The 15773-nt window shown below is 43.0% G+C and overlaps 1 protein-coding gene across 5 annotated transcripts in view; it reads left to right on the forward strand.

Annotated features, from left to right (window-relative positions):
* The window catches only part of LOC142244593 (1-aminocyclopropane-1-carboxylate synthase-like protein 1), a 111190-nt gene that overhangs the window by 57838 nt on the left and 37579 nt on the right, over positions 1-15773 (forward strand). For all 5 annotated transcript variants that reach the window (XM_075316848.1, XM_075316844.1, XM_075316849.1 and 2 more), the window contains 3 exons: positions 5506-5576; positions 11295-11364; positions 13615-13681. In XM_075316848.1, the coding sequence (XP_075172963.1) occupies positions 5506-5576; positions 11295-11364; positions 13615-13681 (208 nt within the window). The remainder of the gene's footprint in view (positions 1-5505; positions 5577-11294; positions 11365-13614; positions 13682-15773) is intronic.

The raw sequence follows: 15773 nt of genomic DNA on the forward strand, positions 1-15773 counted from the left end.
CCACCTAAAGGCAGGGTTTACCCCCTGTCGATACCTGAGTCGGAGGCCATGTCGACCTATATAAGAGAGAGTTTAGAGAAGGGGTTCATTCGTAAGTCTGTCTCTCCCGCGGGAGCTGGGTTTTTCTTTGTTCGGAAGAAAGAGGGTGATTTGCGTCCCTGCATAGATTACAGGGGTCTCAACGCAATCACAATAAAGAACAAATACCCATTACCTTTAATTTCGGAGCTCTTTGACAGACTGAGAGGAGCTCAAGTTTTTACGAAGTTGGATCTGCGGGGTGCGTATAACTTGGTACGAATTCGAAAGGGTGACGAATGGAAGACCGCTTTTAACACCCGAGACGGTCACTATGAATACCTCGTCATGCCTTTTGGGTTATGTAATGCACCCGCAGTATTTCAGGACTTCGTAAACGATGTGTTCAGGGATTTACTGTTATCCTCAGTAGTGGTGTATCTGGACGACATCCTGATTTTTTCTCCTGATCTGGAGACTCATCGTCAGGATGTCGTTCGTGTCCTTTCCCGTTTAAGGGAGCACTCATTGTTTGCTAAACTCGAGAAATGTGTATTCGAGCAGTCCTCATTGCCTTTTTTGGGTTACATTATCTCACAAGAGGGTCTGGCTATGGATCCTGCGAAGCTCTCTGCTGTCCTGCAATGGTCCGAACCTCATTCCTTGAAGGCGGTGCAACGCTTCTTAGGATTCATAAATTATTACAGGCAGTTCATACCCCATTTTTCTACTTTGGTGGCCCCTTTGGTGGCCTTGACTAAGAAAGGTGCTAATCCCAAAGCCTGGTCTACTGAGACATCTCAGGCTTTTGAGGCAGTAAAAAGACACTTTTCAACTGCTCCCGTTCTTCAAAGACCCGATGAGAATAAGCCCTTCCTCTTAGAGGTTGATGCCTCTTCAGTGGGTGCTGGTGCGGTCTTGTATCAAAAGAACGGTGCAGGTAGAAAAAGGCCGTGTTTCTTCTTTGCTAAAACCTTTTCACCGGCAGAGAGAAACTATACCATTGGGGATAGGGAACTGCTCGCCTTGAGATTAGCCTTGGAGGAGTGGCGTCACTTGCTGGAAGGAGCGAAACATCCTTTCCAGGTCTATACAGACCATAAGAATCTGACGTACTTACAAACCGCTCAGCGTCTGAATCCTCGCCAAGCCCGCTGGTCCTTGTTTTTCTCCCGCTTTCACTTCTCCATCAACTATCTGTCTGGGAGTAAGAATAACAAGGCAGACGCCCTGTCTCGCTCTATGCTTTCTACCCAGGAAGAGATTGACGAACCTCGTCTTATCCTTCCCTCCAGGGTTTTTCATACGCTCTCCCCTGTGACGTTAGACCAAATCCCACCGGGCAAGACCTTTGTTCCGCCTGATCGACAGAATGATATACTGTCATGGGCCCACACCTCAAAGGTGGGTGGGCATTTTGGTATTAGGCGGACACGAGAGTTACTGGAGAGGTGGTATTGGTGGCCACACTTAGCCAGCCACGTCAAGAGATATGTCGGTTCCTGCTACTCGTGTGCTCGCAACTGTCCATTACGGCAGAGACCGGCTGGGCTCTTGCATCCTTTACCAGTGCCAGATAGACCATGGGAGGTGGTAGGCATGGACTTTGTGGGTGATCTTCCATGTTCACAGGGACATAGATTTGTGTGGGTCATTACGGACCATTTCTCCCGGATGGTTCATCTCGTACCGTTATCGAGAATCCCATCTTCCAGGGTACTAGCCAAACTATTCCTCAAGCATGTCTTTAGGCTTCACGGGATGCCAGATCGTATCATTTGTGATAGAGGCCCGCAATTTACTTCCCGTTTCTGGCGAGATCTTTGTAGCCTTCTGCAAATTGAGTTGAATCTCTCTTCGGCATACCATCCGGAGACTAATGGTTTGGTTGAACGTACCAATCAATCTATGATTATATACCTTCGACACTTTGTTGCTGAGAACCACGATAACTGGTCCTCCCTCCTACCCTGGGCAGAATTTGCCCTTAACAATTCGCTGGCTGAGGCCACTGGGCAGACACCGTTCGTACTCAATAATGGGCAACACCCTAGGGTACCAGTACCGTTTCCCGCTGCTGCACCTCCTCCTCTTGTGGCCGACTGGGCAACTAATGCCAGAGAGGTTTGGGATCGGACTCAAGAGTCGATCCAAGCAGCTAAGGACCGTATGAAGACGGTGTCCGATCGGTTTCGTCGCCCGGCTCCTGTCTTTTCTCCAGGGGACTTTGTGTGGCTCTCTGCAAAACACGTGAGACTTAGAGTGAGCTCTGTCAAATTTGCTCCTCGCTTCCTGGGTCCTTATGAGGTTCTTCGACAGGTAAATCCTGTAGTCTATCAATTGAAGTTACCTGTCCATCTTAGGATTCATGACAAATTCCATGTCTCACTGCTAAAGCCGGCTATTTTACCTCACGCTCGTGAAGTGCACTCTCCTGCCTCTGATTCCTCTCGCTCTAGCTATGAGGTACGAGCCATAGTTGGTTCTAAGATGGTTAGAGGGCGCAGGTTCTTCTTGATAGATTGGGAGGGCTATGGTCCGGAACATCGCTCTTGGGAGCCTGAGGAGGCTGTCCATGCTCCCGACTTAGTTGCCGATTACCTGCGTCGCCGGGAGGGGGGCCCTTGAGGGGGAGGTACTGTTACGGTTGCTGCGAGCACTGGAGACTAAGTCCAGATTTCTTGCTACTGCACATGTGCGAGCACTGGAGACTAAGTCCAGATTTCTTGCTACTGCACATGTGCGAGCGCTGGAGACTAAGTCCAGATTTCTTGCTACTGCACATGTGCGAGCGCCGGAGACTAAGTCCAATCTTGGAGCCATTGCACATGTGCGGGTGACATCATCGCTGACACGAGGTCACATGTCTCTGACACCTTCTATGCCGATTGGTCGCTGGTCATGTGCTTGTGACGTCTTGCTCGGTGATAGGCCAGCATGACGTCACTCCTGTCGTTCTGGCAGCAGATTGGCTCTGGTGTCCTCCATCTTGGATGAGGCACAGAGTCTATATAAGACCCTGACACACGCCGCATGGTGCTCAGTCCTCTTGGTTCATGCATATGAGTAGACGCTCTGTGCGTGTTCCTCTAGGCATTCCTCTGTCTATGCTAGGTGAGCGCTACCGGCAGGGTAGCGTTCTTATACCTTACAGCTTCGGCTGCTGTCCGTATCCTTACCTCTTAGGGGAGCGGACATAGGCAGGTGCCTGAGGCACATGGTCTGGCTGGGCCTTGTGATTCTACTCGTAGGTGGACGTTGCCGCTAGGGTAACGTTCCTTATACTGCGTCTGGCAGTTGTTCGTATCCTCGCACACTAGGGGAGCGAACAGAGGTAGGAGCTTTGTGCGGCTTACGCTGCTGTTCGTCTCTTTTGCACCACTAGAAGAGCGGACCTAGGCAGGTGCCATATCTAGTGGTTCGTGTCCTCGCACACTAGTGGAGCGAACGCAGGTAGGAGCTTTGTGCGGCTTACGCTGCTGTTCGTCTCTTTTGCACCACTAGAAGAGCGGACCTAGGTAGGTGCCATTTCGCACACATTGCCTTTGTCTCTGTGATTATTAACAGAGATCATTCCACACACCCTCCAAGTAAGGGAGGAATTGCTTTACTTACTTATTATATCCTTCTGTGAGTTAACAGAGGTATTGCACTCTGCCATAGTCTGCAGCAAAGTCTTTGCACGGTGGACCCTGACTGTCTGATACTCCTTTCAGTTATTATCAGACAGCCCCCCGTAACACTGTCTCTCTGTCTTTCTCCCTCTCCCTCTCTCCCACCCTCCCTCTCTGTCTGTCTCCCTCTCTGTTTCTGTCTGCCTCTCTCTCTCTCTGTGTTTCCCTCTTTGTGTGTCTCTGTGTCTCTCTCTGTCTTTGTGTGTCTGTGTCTCTCTGTGTCTCTGTCTCTCTGTGTGTCTCTGTCTGGGTCTCTGTCTTTGTATGTCTCTGTATCTGTGTGTGTCTGTTTGTCTCTGTCTGTCTCTGTCTGTGTCTGTCTGTCTCTGTGTGTCTGTCTATCTCTGCGTCTCTCTGTCTGTCTGTCTATGTCTGTTTGTGTGGGTCTGTGTGTGTGTGGTGTGTGTGTGTGTGTGTCTGTCTCTCTGTGTGTGTGTCAGTCTCTCTGTGTATGTGTGTCTTTCTCTGTGTGTGTATGTCTGTCTCTGTGTGTGTTGGTCTCTCTTTGTAAATGTCTCTGTGTGTCTGTCTGTCTCTGTGTGTCTGTCTCTCTGTGTCTGTCTGTCTCTGATTGTATCTGTCTTTCTCTGTGTGTGTGTGTGTGTCTGTCTCTGTGTGTGCCTGTCTCTCTGCGTGTGTGTGTGTCTGTCTCTCTGTGTGTGTTTGTCTCTGTGTGTTTGTCTCTGTGTGTGTCTGTCTCTGTGTGTGTGTCTCTCTGTGTGTCTCTGTGTGTGTCTCTATCTCTATCAAAATCATATTACCTCACACATAAGCTTCTTATACTGAAAATGTCCTTCGTAGCAACCAATCACAGCCTCCATTAATGACCTGTGGCTCCCAGATCCATAACTTTAATGTAAGCAGTTTTTTGGAGAGTAACTAAAGCGCGGGGTTAAATTTTCCCCTCAAAACATAGTCTATGACGTTCCCTGAGTCAAATGCTGTGCCTGTGCAAAATTTCATGTTTGAATGAGACGGTGCAGACACAGACACACACATACACATACATACACTCAGCTTTATATATTAGATGTAAAATCCCCACTGATAAATATATAAAATGTTCATTATATTTACTTCTTTATAGCCTCTCCTGATGTCTATGTTGCCTTTTTTATTGCTGTGGCCCCTTTGTTGATTTGTTTTGTTATTTGGTTTTATCAATAAAGACTTTTTGATATTAGTATATTCTTTGAAGCTTATTCACATTTCTTTTCTGTTTGATATGTACATTTTTAAATACCCTTGTAGTTAATTCTGCATTAACAGACTGGGCAAATTCAGGATTCTATTAACCATATTGAAGAGTGGCACTTAATGTGTCACTTTTTCTTAATTGTACACCCTAAGGAAGCTTTGGTGCGAAACGTACGTCGGGTGTGTTTTCTTTGATAGGTAAAGTGTACTTCATGCTACTGAGCATTATTATCATTATGTGAATCTTCATGTAATATTATTCTCTCTCTTTTGCACTTGTATGTAGGGCTTTAACTTCCACATTACTTGCTATTTTGCCTTGTACATTTTGAGTATCCGTCTTCAATACTGTGAATGGACTCACTACTGTATAACCCTGCATTGATTTGTATTCAGACAAGGAAGTTTTGTTATTGTCACTTACCTACTTTTAGTATTTATATTTATTGCTCAAAGTTGACAACCTCGTTGACCAACACCATTCATGTGGGAGGAGGAAATCTCAGTACTAAGCAATGTAATCAATAAGATCCAGTGGTATTATGGTATTATCAGATATGACACCTTACATTAGACTGAGCAAGTGACTACGTCTTGTCTTATTTTTATGTCTCAGCTGACGAGACCTGATATGAACTATCTGGAGCCAAAACTGTTGGAATATAATAACCCAGCGGGCATCAAAAGGTAAGATGAGCTGCATCAACCACACTGTATATATAAAATCCAAAAACACAAAACTATCTGTACCATAGAATTCAGTCTAAACATATTTTATTAAGTACATTTTCATAAAATGCATTAAAATTGGGTGAATATACAGAAACAGAATACTTTTCTAGGACACATGAAAAACAAGTGACTGGCCCACAGGTGGACCGGGAAATCCCTTGGTGGGCCTCTCATTAATGATCCTATATAATCTAAGTGAGGTATATGGGCCACATAAAGAAAAAAAAATTTGGGCTGCTGCATTCTTTGAAAACTAAGTGACATTTGTTTTCCCTAAACCTTTTTCATAATATTTTTAGAGCATTTTTTATTTTATTTTTTTTAAATGGCATTCATTCATTATATAGCTTGGTTTGTTACGGATGTGGCGATAATAAATGTGCACTTTTTTGTTTATTTTATACATAAAGCAACATTATTAGTGGCAAAATATTTTTTAATTCTTTATTTTTACATTTGGAGACATTTTTCCCCCCAATTGGCCCCATACTGTAATATTCTCTTAAAATAATCACCATATAGTAATTCTGGTCAATATCTTGTAGTTATGTCCCACTTCCTTGTCCTCCTCTTGTAGTGATGTCCCTATCCTGGTCCCTATCTTGTAGTTATGTCCCCCATAATGTCCTCATCCTGGTCCACATCTTGTAGTAATATCCCCATCCTGGTCCTCATTTAGTGGTAATATCCCCATCCTGGTCCTCATTTTGTAGTAATGTCTTCATCGTGGTCCCTATCTTGTAATAATTTGCCTCATTCTGATACCATTATTGTAGTAATGTCCTGATCCTGGTTTCCTTTTTGTACTAATGTGGGAACATCCTGGGCGCCTTCTTGATGTAATGTCCCGATCCTGGTCCCTCTCTTTTAGTAATGTGCCTATCCTGGTCCCTAACTTGTAGTAATGTCCCCCATCCTTGTCCCTCTCTTGTAGTAATGTCCCCCATCCTTGTCCCCCTCTTGTAGTAATGTCCCCGATCCTGGTCCCTATTTTGAAATAATGAGCCCCTTCCTTTTCCCCCTCTTGTAGTAATGTCCTCATCCTGGTCCTTATCTTGAAATAATGTCCCCCATATTGGTCCCTCTCTTGTACTAATGTGCCCCATCCTGGTCCTTATCTTGTTGTAATGTTTCCCATCCAAGTCCCCCTCTTGTAGTAATGTGCCCCATCCTGCTCCCTATCTTGAAGTAATGTCTCCCATCCTGGTCCACCTCTTGTACTAATGTGCCCCATCCTGGTCCTCATCTTGTTGTAATGTTCCCCATCCTTTTCCCCCTCTTGTAGTTGAAGAGGGGAGCCAGGTGATGGTCGGCAGTTCGTATGGTACTCCCATTGGGGCATGAAGCATTTATGATTACGTCTGGTGGTACCTCCATCTTAACTTGCTGGGTCGTCGTCGTAGACAAGGAGGGTGACATAAAGCACAAACCAGTCTCTTGTAAACAAACAGGAACCATTTTATTGTAGATCACACTTACTTCAGGCCCTTAGGACCACTCGTGCTGTTGTTATTCTCTTGGTGAGGGGGATTTCTATCTCGCTGGCACATGCCCTGGGCACTTCCTCTCCCCGAAACCTTTCCTTGCTGCTGCCGTATCTCACTTGGGCCCTCGGACATCTTTGCAGCTCCCAACCAGTTCAGAGATCCACTGGCAGTTTTGCTATACCCCGACGTCTCACTGTTCTCAGGACACTCAACAGCATGTCCGCAGGGTGAGATCTTGACACATGAGAGGATTCCTCCTTTCCTAGACAGGCCCTAGGTCTGGGCCCTGCCTGTACACGTCAGCTCCTGACGCTTAACTGAACTCTCTTCCCAATGTGTCTATACCTTCTCTGTTCACTTCTCCCTCATTGTGTCCATCTCCTTGGTAACTATTTTGCTGCTCTCCCTGTGTCCCTGTCCTATCCTATTAACTAACTACCACTGACTCCCCACTCCTGCTACTTGTTTCCTTAGTTGCACTAAACTAAGACATCCTATCTATATAAAGTACTTAACTGTCCAGTATTATTATCCTATCTTATTATCCTATATTATTAATACTATAGCAATCCTTAACCCTCTAACTACCGTGTTCCTGGCACCTCACACTACGTCTCTCGCCTAAAACAGCTCGAGGGGCCAGTACTCTACATTACACATTACACAGTATTTACAATAGTCTACAACATACATTATAATCAAATACCTTTCTTACCATAAAACAGAATATACCTGCAGCCTCTAGGAGTCTAGGTGGAACCGAACGACAATGACTTCATACACCGCCACACCAGTTCCGACGTCAGCTACTGGCTGGAATTGGCATTGCAGTGCTGAAAACTGGTCACTGCGCCAAGATACCTTTCAATTAAATGTGTGTTCAAGGATGCATATTCAATTGAAATGCAGCACTGATGTCGATCCCTGGAGTGGGCTGTGATTATCAAGGGGTCTACGGTGCTTGGGAGCCGCATGAAGCAGCTTCAAGGGCTACATGCGGCCCACGGTCTTCGTGTTTGAGCCCCTTAAGTGGGCTTTACACGCTGCGACATCGCTAGCATCGGCTAGCGATGTCGAGCGCGATAGCACCTGCCCCCGCCGTACGTGCGATATTGTGTGATCGCTGCCGTAGCGAACATTATCGCTACAGCAGCGTCACACGCACATACCTGGTCAGTGACGTCGCTCTGGCCGCCGATCCGCCTCCTTTCTAAGGGGGCGGTTCATGCGGCGTCATAGCGACACCACACGGCAGCCGTCCAATAGCAGAGGAGGGGCGGAGATGAGCGGGACATAACATGCAGCCCACCTCCTTCCTTCCGCATTGCCGGTGGACGGAGGTAAGGAGATGTTCGTTGCTCCTGCGGTGTCACACATAGCGATGTGTAATGCTGCAGGAACGAGGAACAACATCGCTAATAAACAGGCAAGAATATTTGGTTTTAGGACGACCTCTCCAAAACCAACGATTTTTGCCTGTTTTGCGATCGTTTAACATCGCTCGTACGTGTCACACGCTGCGATGTCGCTAAGGACGCTGGATATGCGTCACTAACGATGTGACCCCGACGATAAATCATTAGCGATATCGCAGCGTGTAAAGCCCCCTTTAGTCTAATATGTATGTGGGACTGAAAGCAAATATGTCACCAGATTTTGCAATATGATCTTGCTATGTGAGTAAATAGTTCTCTTGTATCTGATGACAGAAAGATCCTTATATTAAAACAAGCATTTTAGGTGTCCCTACAGGGTAGGAAACACTTTCAAAAAAGGATCACCTTTTATTATACTCACAGAGGGCACGGTATGGTCTGATTGGCGTCTCTAGTCTTGATACAACACATCTTCCCTTTTGCGATCGCCATCCTCTGTCCCTGATTCGTGTGGATGACACATCCTACATCATCCACACAGGGTCCTCCATCAGCCTTTTGAGCATGCGTACCTCTCAGTGCTTTTGTGCTGGCTTTTCATACAGGGCATCGGCGTTTTTTGGCCTTTCCCAGTGCATGCGCATTACAGTACAGCGCATGTGCATTACAGTACTTTGCTCTGCCCTCGGCAAGGCAGAAAGAAGTGCGCCTGCGCAAGAGCATGATGGAGGACACTGTGTGGGTGACACATGAAGCAGGGAAGGAGGACGGCGACCGCAAGAAGGGAGGGGGCGCCGATTCAAAATCAGAGACGCCCATCGGACCACACCGCCCTATAAGTGTTTATAGTAAAAGGTCTTTTTTGTGCCTTGCATATGGAATTGGGGACATACAGTTAGGTCCAGAAATCTTTGGCCAGTGACACAATTTTCGCGAGTTGGGATCTGCATGCCACCACATTGGATTTGAAATGAAACCTCTACAACAGAATTCAAGTGCAGATTGTAACGTTTAATTTGAAGGTTTGAACAAAAATATCTGATAGAAATTGTAGGAATTGTCACATTTCTTTACAAACACTCCACATTTTAGGAGGTCAAAAGTAATTGGACAAATAAACCAAACCCAAACAAAATATTTTTATTTTCAATATTTTGTTGCGAATCCTTTGGAGGCAATCACTGCCTTAAGTCTGGAACCCATGGACATCACCAAACGCTGGGTTTCCTCCTTCTTAATGCTTTGCCAGGCCTTTACAGCCACAGCCTTCAGGTCTTGCTTGTTTGTGGGTCTTTCCGTCTTAAGTCTGGATTTGAGCAAGTGAAATGCATGCTCAATTGGGTTAAGATCTAGTGATTGACTTGGCCATTGCAGAATGTTCCACTTTTTTGCACTCATGAACTCCTGGGTAGCTTTGGCTGTATACTTGGGGTCATTGTCCATCTGTACTATGAAGCGCCGTCCGATCAACTTTGCGGCATTTGGCTGAATCTGGGCTGAAAGTATATCCCGGTACACTTCAGAATTCATCCGGCTACTCTTGTCTGCTGTTATGTCATCAATAAACACAAGTGACCCAGTGCCATTGAAAGCCATGCATGCACATGCCATCACGTTGCCTCCACCATGTTTTACAGAGGATGTGGTGTGCCTTGGATCATGTGCCGTTCCCTTTCTTCTCCAAACATTTTTCTTCCCATCATTCTGGTACAGGTTGATCTTTGTCTCATCTGTCCATAGAATACTTTACCAGAACTGAGCTGGCTTCATGAGGTGTTTTTCAGCAAATTTAACTCTGGCCTGTCTATGTTTGGAATTGATGAATGGTTTGCATCTAGATGTGAACCCTTTGTATTTACTTTCATGGAGTCTTCTCTTTACTGTTGACATAGAGACAGATACACCTACTTCACTGAGAGTGTTCTGGACTTCAGTTGATGTTGTGAACGGGTTCTTCTTCACCACAGAAAGTATGTGGCGATCATCCACCACTGTTGTCATCCGTGGACGCCCAGGACTTTTTGAGTTCCCAAGCTCACCAGTCAATTCCTTTTTTCTCAGAATGTACCCGACTGTTGATTTTGCTACTCCAAGCATGTCTGCTATCTCTCTGATGGATTTTTTCTTTTTTTTCAGCCTCAGGATGTTCTGCTTCACCTCAATTGAGAGTTCCTTAGACCGCATGTTGTCTGGTCACAGCAACAGCTTCCAAATGCAAAACCAGACACCTGTAATCAACCCCAGACCTTTTAACTACTTCATTGATTACAGGTTAATGAGGGAGACGCCTTCAGAGTTAATTGCAGCCCTTAGAGTCACTTGTCTAATTACTTTTGGTCCCTTGAAAAAGAGGAGGCTATGCATTACAGAGCTATGATTCCTAAACCCTTTCTCCGATTTGGATGTGAAAACTCTCATATTGCAGCTGGGAGTGTGCACTTTCAGCCCATATTATATATATAATTGTATTTCTGAACATGTTTTTGTAAACAGCTAAAATAACAAAACTTGTGTCACTGTCCAAATATTTCTGGCCCTGACTGTACATACAGTATACTAGAATATTGTATAAAAGGGCTTAAAGTAAAGGTGCTGGTCGTATTTTATATTGGGAAATCCTGGCCACAGGTTCCCTTTAAAAACTAAGTACACCGTTAGATTTAAGAGATTTTCTTAAAAACATGCGCAGTGTGTAATAAAGCTCTGTAATGATGGGATATCATTTTTTACCTATTGTAAATATTTTTTTATTATATCTTGCTGTGTGTTTATAGTGACGTTTACAATAATTCTTCTCCTGTGTGTTACAGCCTCCGGGAAGAAGCAGCGCGGTTTCTTACAGATTATTGTCATTCTCCCGTCCCACTGAATCCAAATAATGTAAGAAATTCCCACCTTTATTCTATGTAACTGTTTAAAAATGGAATCACAGGGCACGGCCATGAATTTATTGTGGCCCTACTGGTCGTGGCTAATAGTGGACTCCAGCCTGTCAGGACATTGTAGGCTAAAGGCCCCGTCCCCCGCAGCGAGATCTCTAGCGTGCATACCCGCCCCCATCGTTTATGCGTCACGGGCAAATCGCTGCACGTGGTGCACAATATCGTTCGGAGCCGTCACATGCACTTACCTGCCTAGCAACGTCGCTGTGGCCGGCGAACCGTCTTCTTTCTAAGGGGGCGGTTCGTTCGGCATCACAGCGGCGTCACTAAGCGACCGCCCAATTGAAGCGGAGGGGCGGAGATGAGCGGCCGTAACATCCCGCCCAGCTCCTTCCTTCCTCGTTGCCGGCGGCTGCAGGTAAGCTGTTGTTCGTCGTTTCCGAGGTGTCACACATAGCGATGTGTGCTGCGTCGGGAACGACGAACAACCTGCGTCCTCAACAATCAACGATTTTTTGAAAATGAACGATGTGTCAACGATGGACAACTTGGTGAGTATTTTCCATCGTTAACGGTCGCTCGTTGGTGTCACACGCAACGACGTCACTAACGATGCCGGATGTGCGTCACGGAATCCGTGACCCCGGTGATATATCGTTAGCTACGTTGTTGCGTGTGACGGGGCCTTAATACCAACAGGTGGACATAGGCAGAACAGTGCCCTGCGCAAGAACAATATCTGGGCCCTTTGCAGCCCAAGAGCTCATCATAATACACAATTCCACACTACTACAGTACCTCTTTTAAGGCCTCCATACACATTAATAGATTCAAAAAGATCTCATGTATCAGCGGCAAACTGAAAGCCATACATGAGAATCACAAACACCATACAATAATTTTTATTTTTTTTAAATTATATATTTTATTGAAAGGAAATTTTTAAAAGATTTTTTTAAAATAATTTTTTTAAATACAATTCATAATTACCAGGGATAAAATGATTATAGGGACAGGGTCACTCAAATTAGGGCAGAGGTGAAAAAATAATGAATTTAATAGGAGACCACTGAAGGTAGTAAAAAGCATAAATATCCCTAAAATTGTGAACAAATAAGAGTACATAGATATTAAGATAATGCTAAATAGAATATATATATTTCAGTGAAAAGCCTGTACTCTGATAAATAAATATTTGAGTGATGGTTATATAGATAAATATAGGTTCAGAAAAGTGCCATTCACAAGAAACAGTATTAAAGTTGACAGAGTGGAAATAACATGTGAGAAGAATAAATACCTAATAAAGGGTCTGTATAATTTGTCTGCCACCTTCCGACGCGCGTTTCGTCGTCTGACTTCCTAGAGATAGTGTAGGAATGAGTCCATACACATTAGTGTAATGTTGGCCAAACCTGGTCTTGGTTTACAGTCTAATGTTTATGGAGGCCTCCCGTCTCTCCCTGGATAGATAATGTTGGGGGTGAGAGGAACCCGACACATTGAATTTTCCCATGGACAATCCTTTTATTTTTAGGTGGAGTAGGGTAGTGGCTCCCTCATAGAGAGCACTGGACTGTTCTGTACAGGATGTGTTTAGATTAGAATTAAGTACAGCCTTACATACATACCCTTTGTTGGTGCTCTACCTGTGTAATATATCTGCGTACACTATGGTGCCATACAGTATGGTGCCCAAATAATAGTGCCCTACATTGGTCACATAAGACTTCCATAGAGTTGCCTAACTAATGATACTATACATTGCCGCCACTGTACAATACAAGACAAGAACTAATATATAAAGTACAGTTTCTAAATAAATACCGCCACCTAGTGCTCAAATAATAGCAACAGAGACCAAAAACACCTCCATACATGAAGCAATGTAATAAATGTGCTACCAAATGACTAAATTATAGTTTGAGGAGAGTTTTTGACATCAAGCAATCTACAGCTCCCTCGTCCGTAATGACAACTGATACGCTATGTGCAAATCCAGCCCCCACCTAGACGTAGCCTTTCGTTTCTCCTCTGGTGGTGGTTCTCCAAGATGGGAAACATTGTGGAATTCGAGGGCATCGCTTTAGTATGATCGGTGCCGATCCATCCTCTGAGACCCCAACCAAACACAGGGTGGAAGAGGTCATAGTGTTGGTTTAGCGCCACGTCCCCCTGTGACCCATTTATTAGTAAAAGGACGTTTATTTGGGTTTACTCTTTAGTGACTTTTTGCTCCTATATGTAGATTGTCATCATGAACGGATGCAACTCAATCCTGTGTGCCCTCTCTGCCGTCATTTGTGATCCAGGAGGTAAGGAAATAACTCCAGCCATAACATCTTCATTATCACAGATATTTTAGGGTATTGGGGGGCTCATAAATTACTTACCGGTAGTAATAATTAGCAATAATACGACCAGAAAAGAACAGTTCTCCCTTTGCCATTTGTTAAGTAAAAAAAAATTCTGTATACACAAGGAGATGTGTCTGTTCTGCTCGGTTTCCTGGACAATCATCCATCCAACTATCTATCTGCTATGATATACGGTATATACAAGCAGTAGTATAACAGTTATATTCTTGTACATAGGGAGCAGTATTACAGTAGTTATATTCTTGTACATAGGGGCCAGTATTATAGTAGTTATATTCTTGTACATAGGGAGCAGTATTATAGTAGTTATATTCTTGTACATAGGGGCAGTATTATAGTAGTTATTTTCTTGTACATAGGGTGAGTATTATCATAGTTATATTCTTGTACATAGGAGCAGTATTATAGTAGTTATATTCTTGTACATAGGGAGCAGTATTATAGTAGTTATATTCTTGTACATAGGGGCAGTATTATAGTAGTTATATTCTTGTACATAGGGAGCAGTATTATAGTAGTTATATTCATGTAGATAAGGAGCAGTATTATAGTAGTTATATTCTTGTATATAGGGAGCAGTATTTTTAGTAGTTATATTCATGTAGATAAGGAGCAGTATTATAGTAGTTATATTCTTGTACATAGGGAGCAGTATTATAGTAGTTATATTCTTGTACATAGGGAGCAGTATTTTTAGTAGTTATATTCTTGTACATAAGGAGCAGTATTATAGTAGTTATATTCTTGTACATAGGGAGCAGTATTATAGTAGTTATATTCTTGTACATAGGGGCAGTATTATAGTAGTTATATTCTTGTACATAGGGGCAGTATTATAGTAGTTATATTCTTGTACATAGGGGGCAGTATTATAGTAGTTATATTCTTGTACATAAGGAGCAGTATTATAGTAGTTATATTCTTGTACATATTAGCAGTATTATAGTAGTTATATTCTTGTACATAGGAGCAGTATTATAGTAGTTATATTCTTATACATAGGGAGCAGTATTATAGTAGTTATATTCTCGTACATAGGGGCAGTATTATAGTAGTTATATTCTTGTACATAGGAGCAGTATTATAGTAGTTATATTCTTGTACATAGGGGCAGTATTATAGTAGTTATAGTCTTGTACATAGGGAGCAGTATTATAGTAGTTATATTCTTGTACATAGGAGCAGTATTATAGTAGTTATATTCTTGTACATAGGGGCAGTATTATAGTAGTTATATTCTTGTACATAGGGAGCAGTATTATAGTAGTTATATTCATGTAGATAAGGAGCAGTATTATAGTAGTTATATTCTTGTATATAGGGAGCAGTATTTTTAGTAGTTATATTCATGTAGATAAGGAGCAGTATTATAGTAGTTATATTCTTGTACATAGGGAGCAGTATTATAGTAGTTATATTCTTGTACATAGGGAGCAGTATTTTTAGTAGTTATATTCTTGTACATAAGGAGCAGTATTATAGTAGTTATATTCTTGTACATAGGGAGCAGTATTATAGTAGTTATATTCTTGTACATAGGGGCAGTATTATAGTAGTTATATTCTTGTACATAGGGGCAGTATTATAGTAGTTATATTCTTGTACATAGGGGGCAGTATTATAGTAGTTATATTCTTGTACATAAGGAGCAGTATTATAGTAGTTATATTCTTGTACATATTAGCAGTATTATAGTAGTTATATTCTTGTACATAGGAGCAGTATTATAGTAGTTATATTCTTATACATAGGGAGCAGTATTATAGTAGTTATATTCTTGTACATAGGGGCAGTATTATAGTAGTTATATTCTTGTACATAGGAGCAGTATTATAGTAGTTATATTCTTGTACATAGGGGCAGTATTATAGTAGTTATATTCTTGTACATAGGGAGCAGTATTATAGTAGTTATATTCATGTAGATAAGGAGCAGTATTATAGTAGTTATATTCTTGTATATAGGGAGCAGTATTTTTAGTAGTTATATTCATGTAGATAAGGAGCAGTATTATAGTAGTTATATTCTT

The sequence above is a fragment of the Anomaloglossus baeobatrachus genome, chromosome 6 (genome assembly GCF_048569485.1).
Source record: "Anomaloglossus baeobatrachus isolate aAnoBae1 chromosome 6, aAnoBae1.hap1, whole genome shotgun sequence".
NCBI classification, from domain to species: Eukaryota; Metazoa; Chordata; class Amphibia; order Anura; family Aromobatidae; genus Anomaloglossus; species Anomaloglossus baeobatrachus.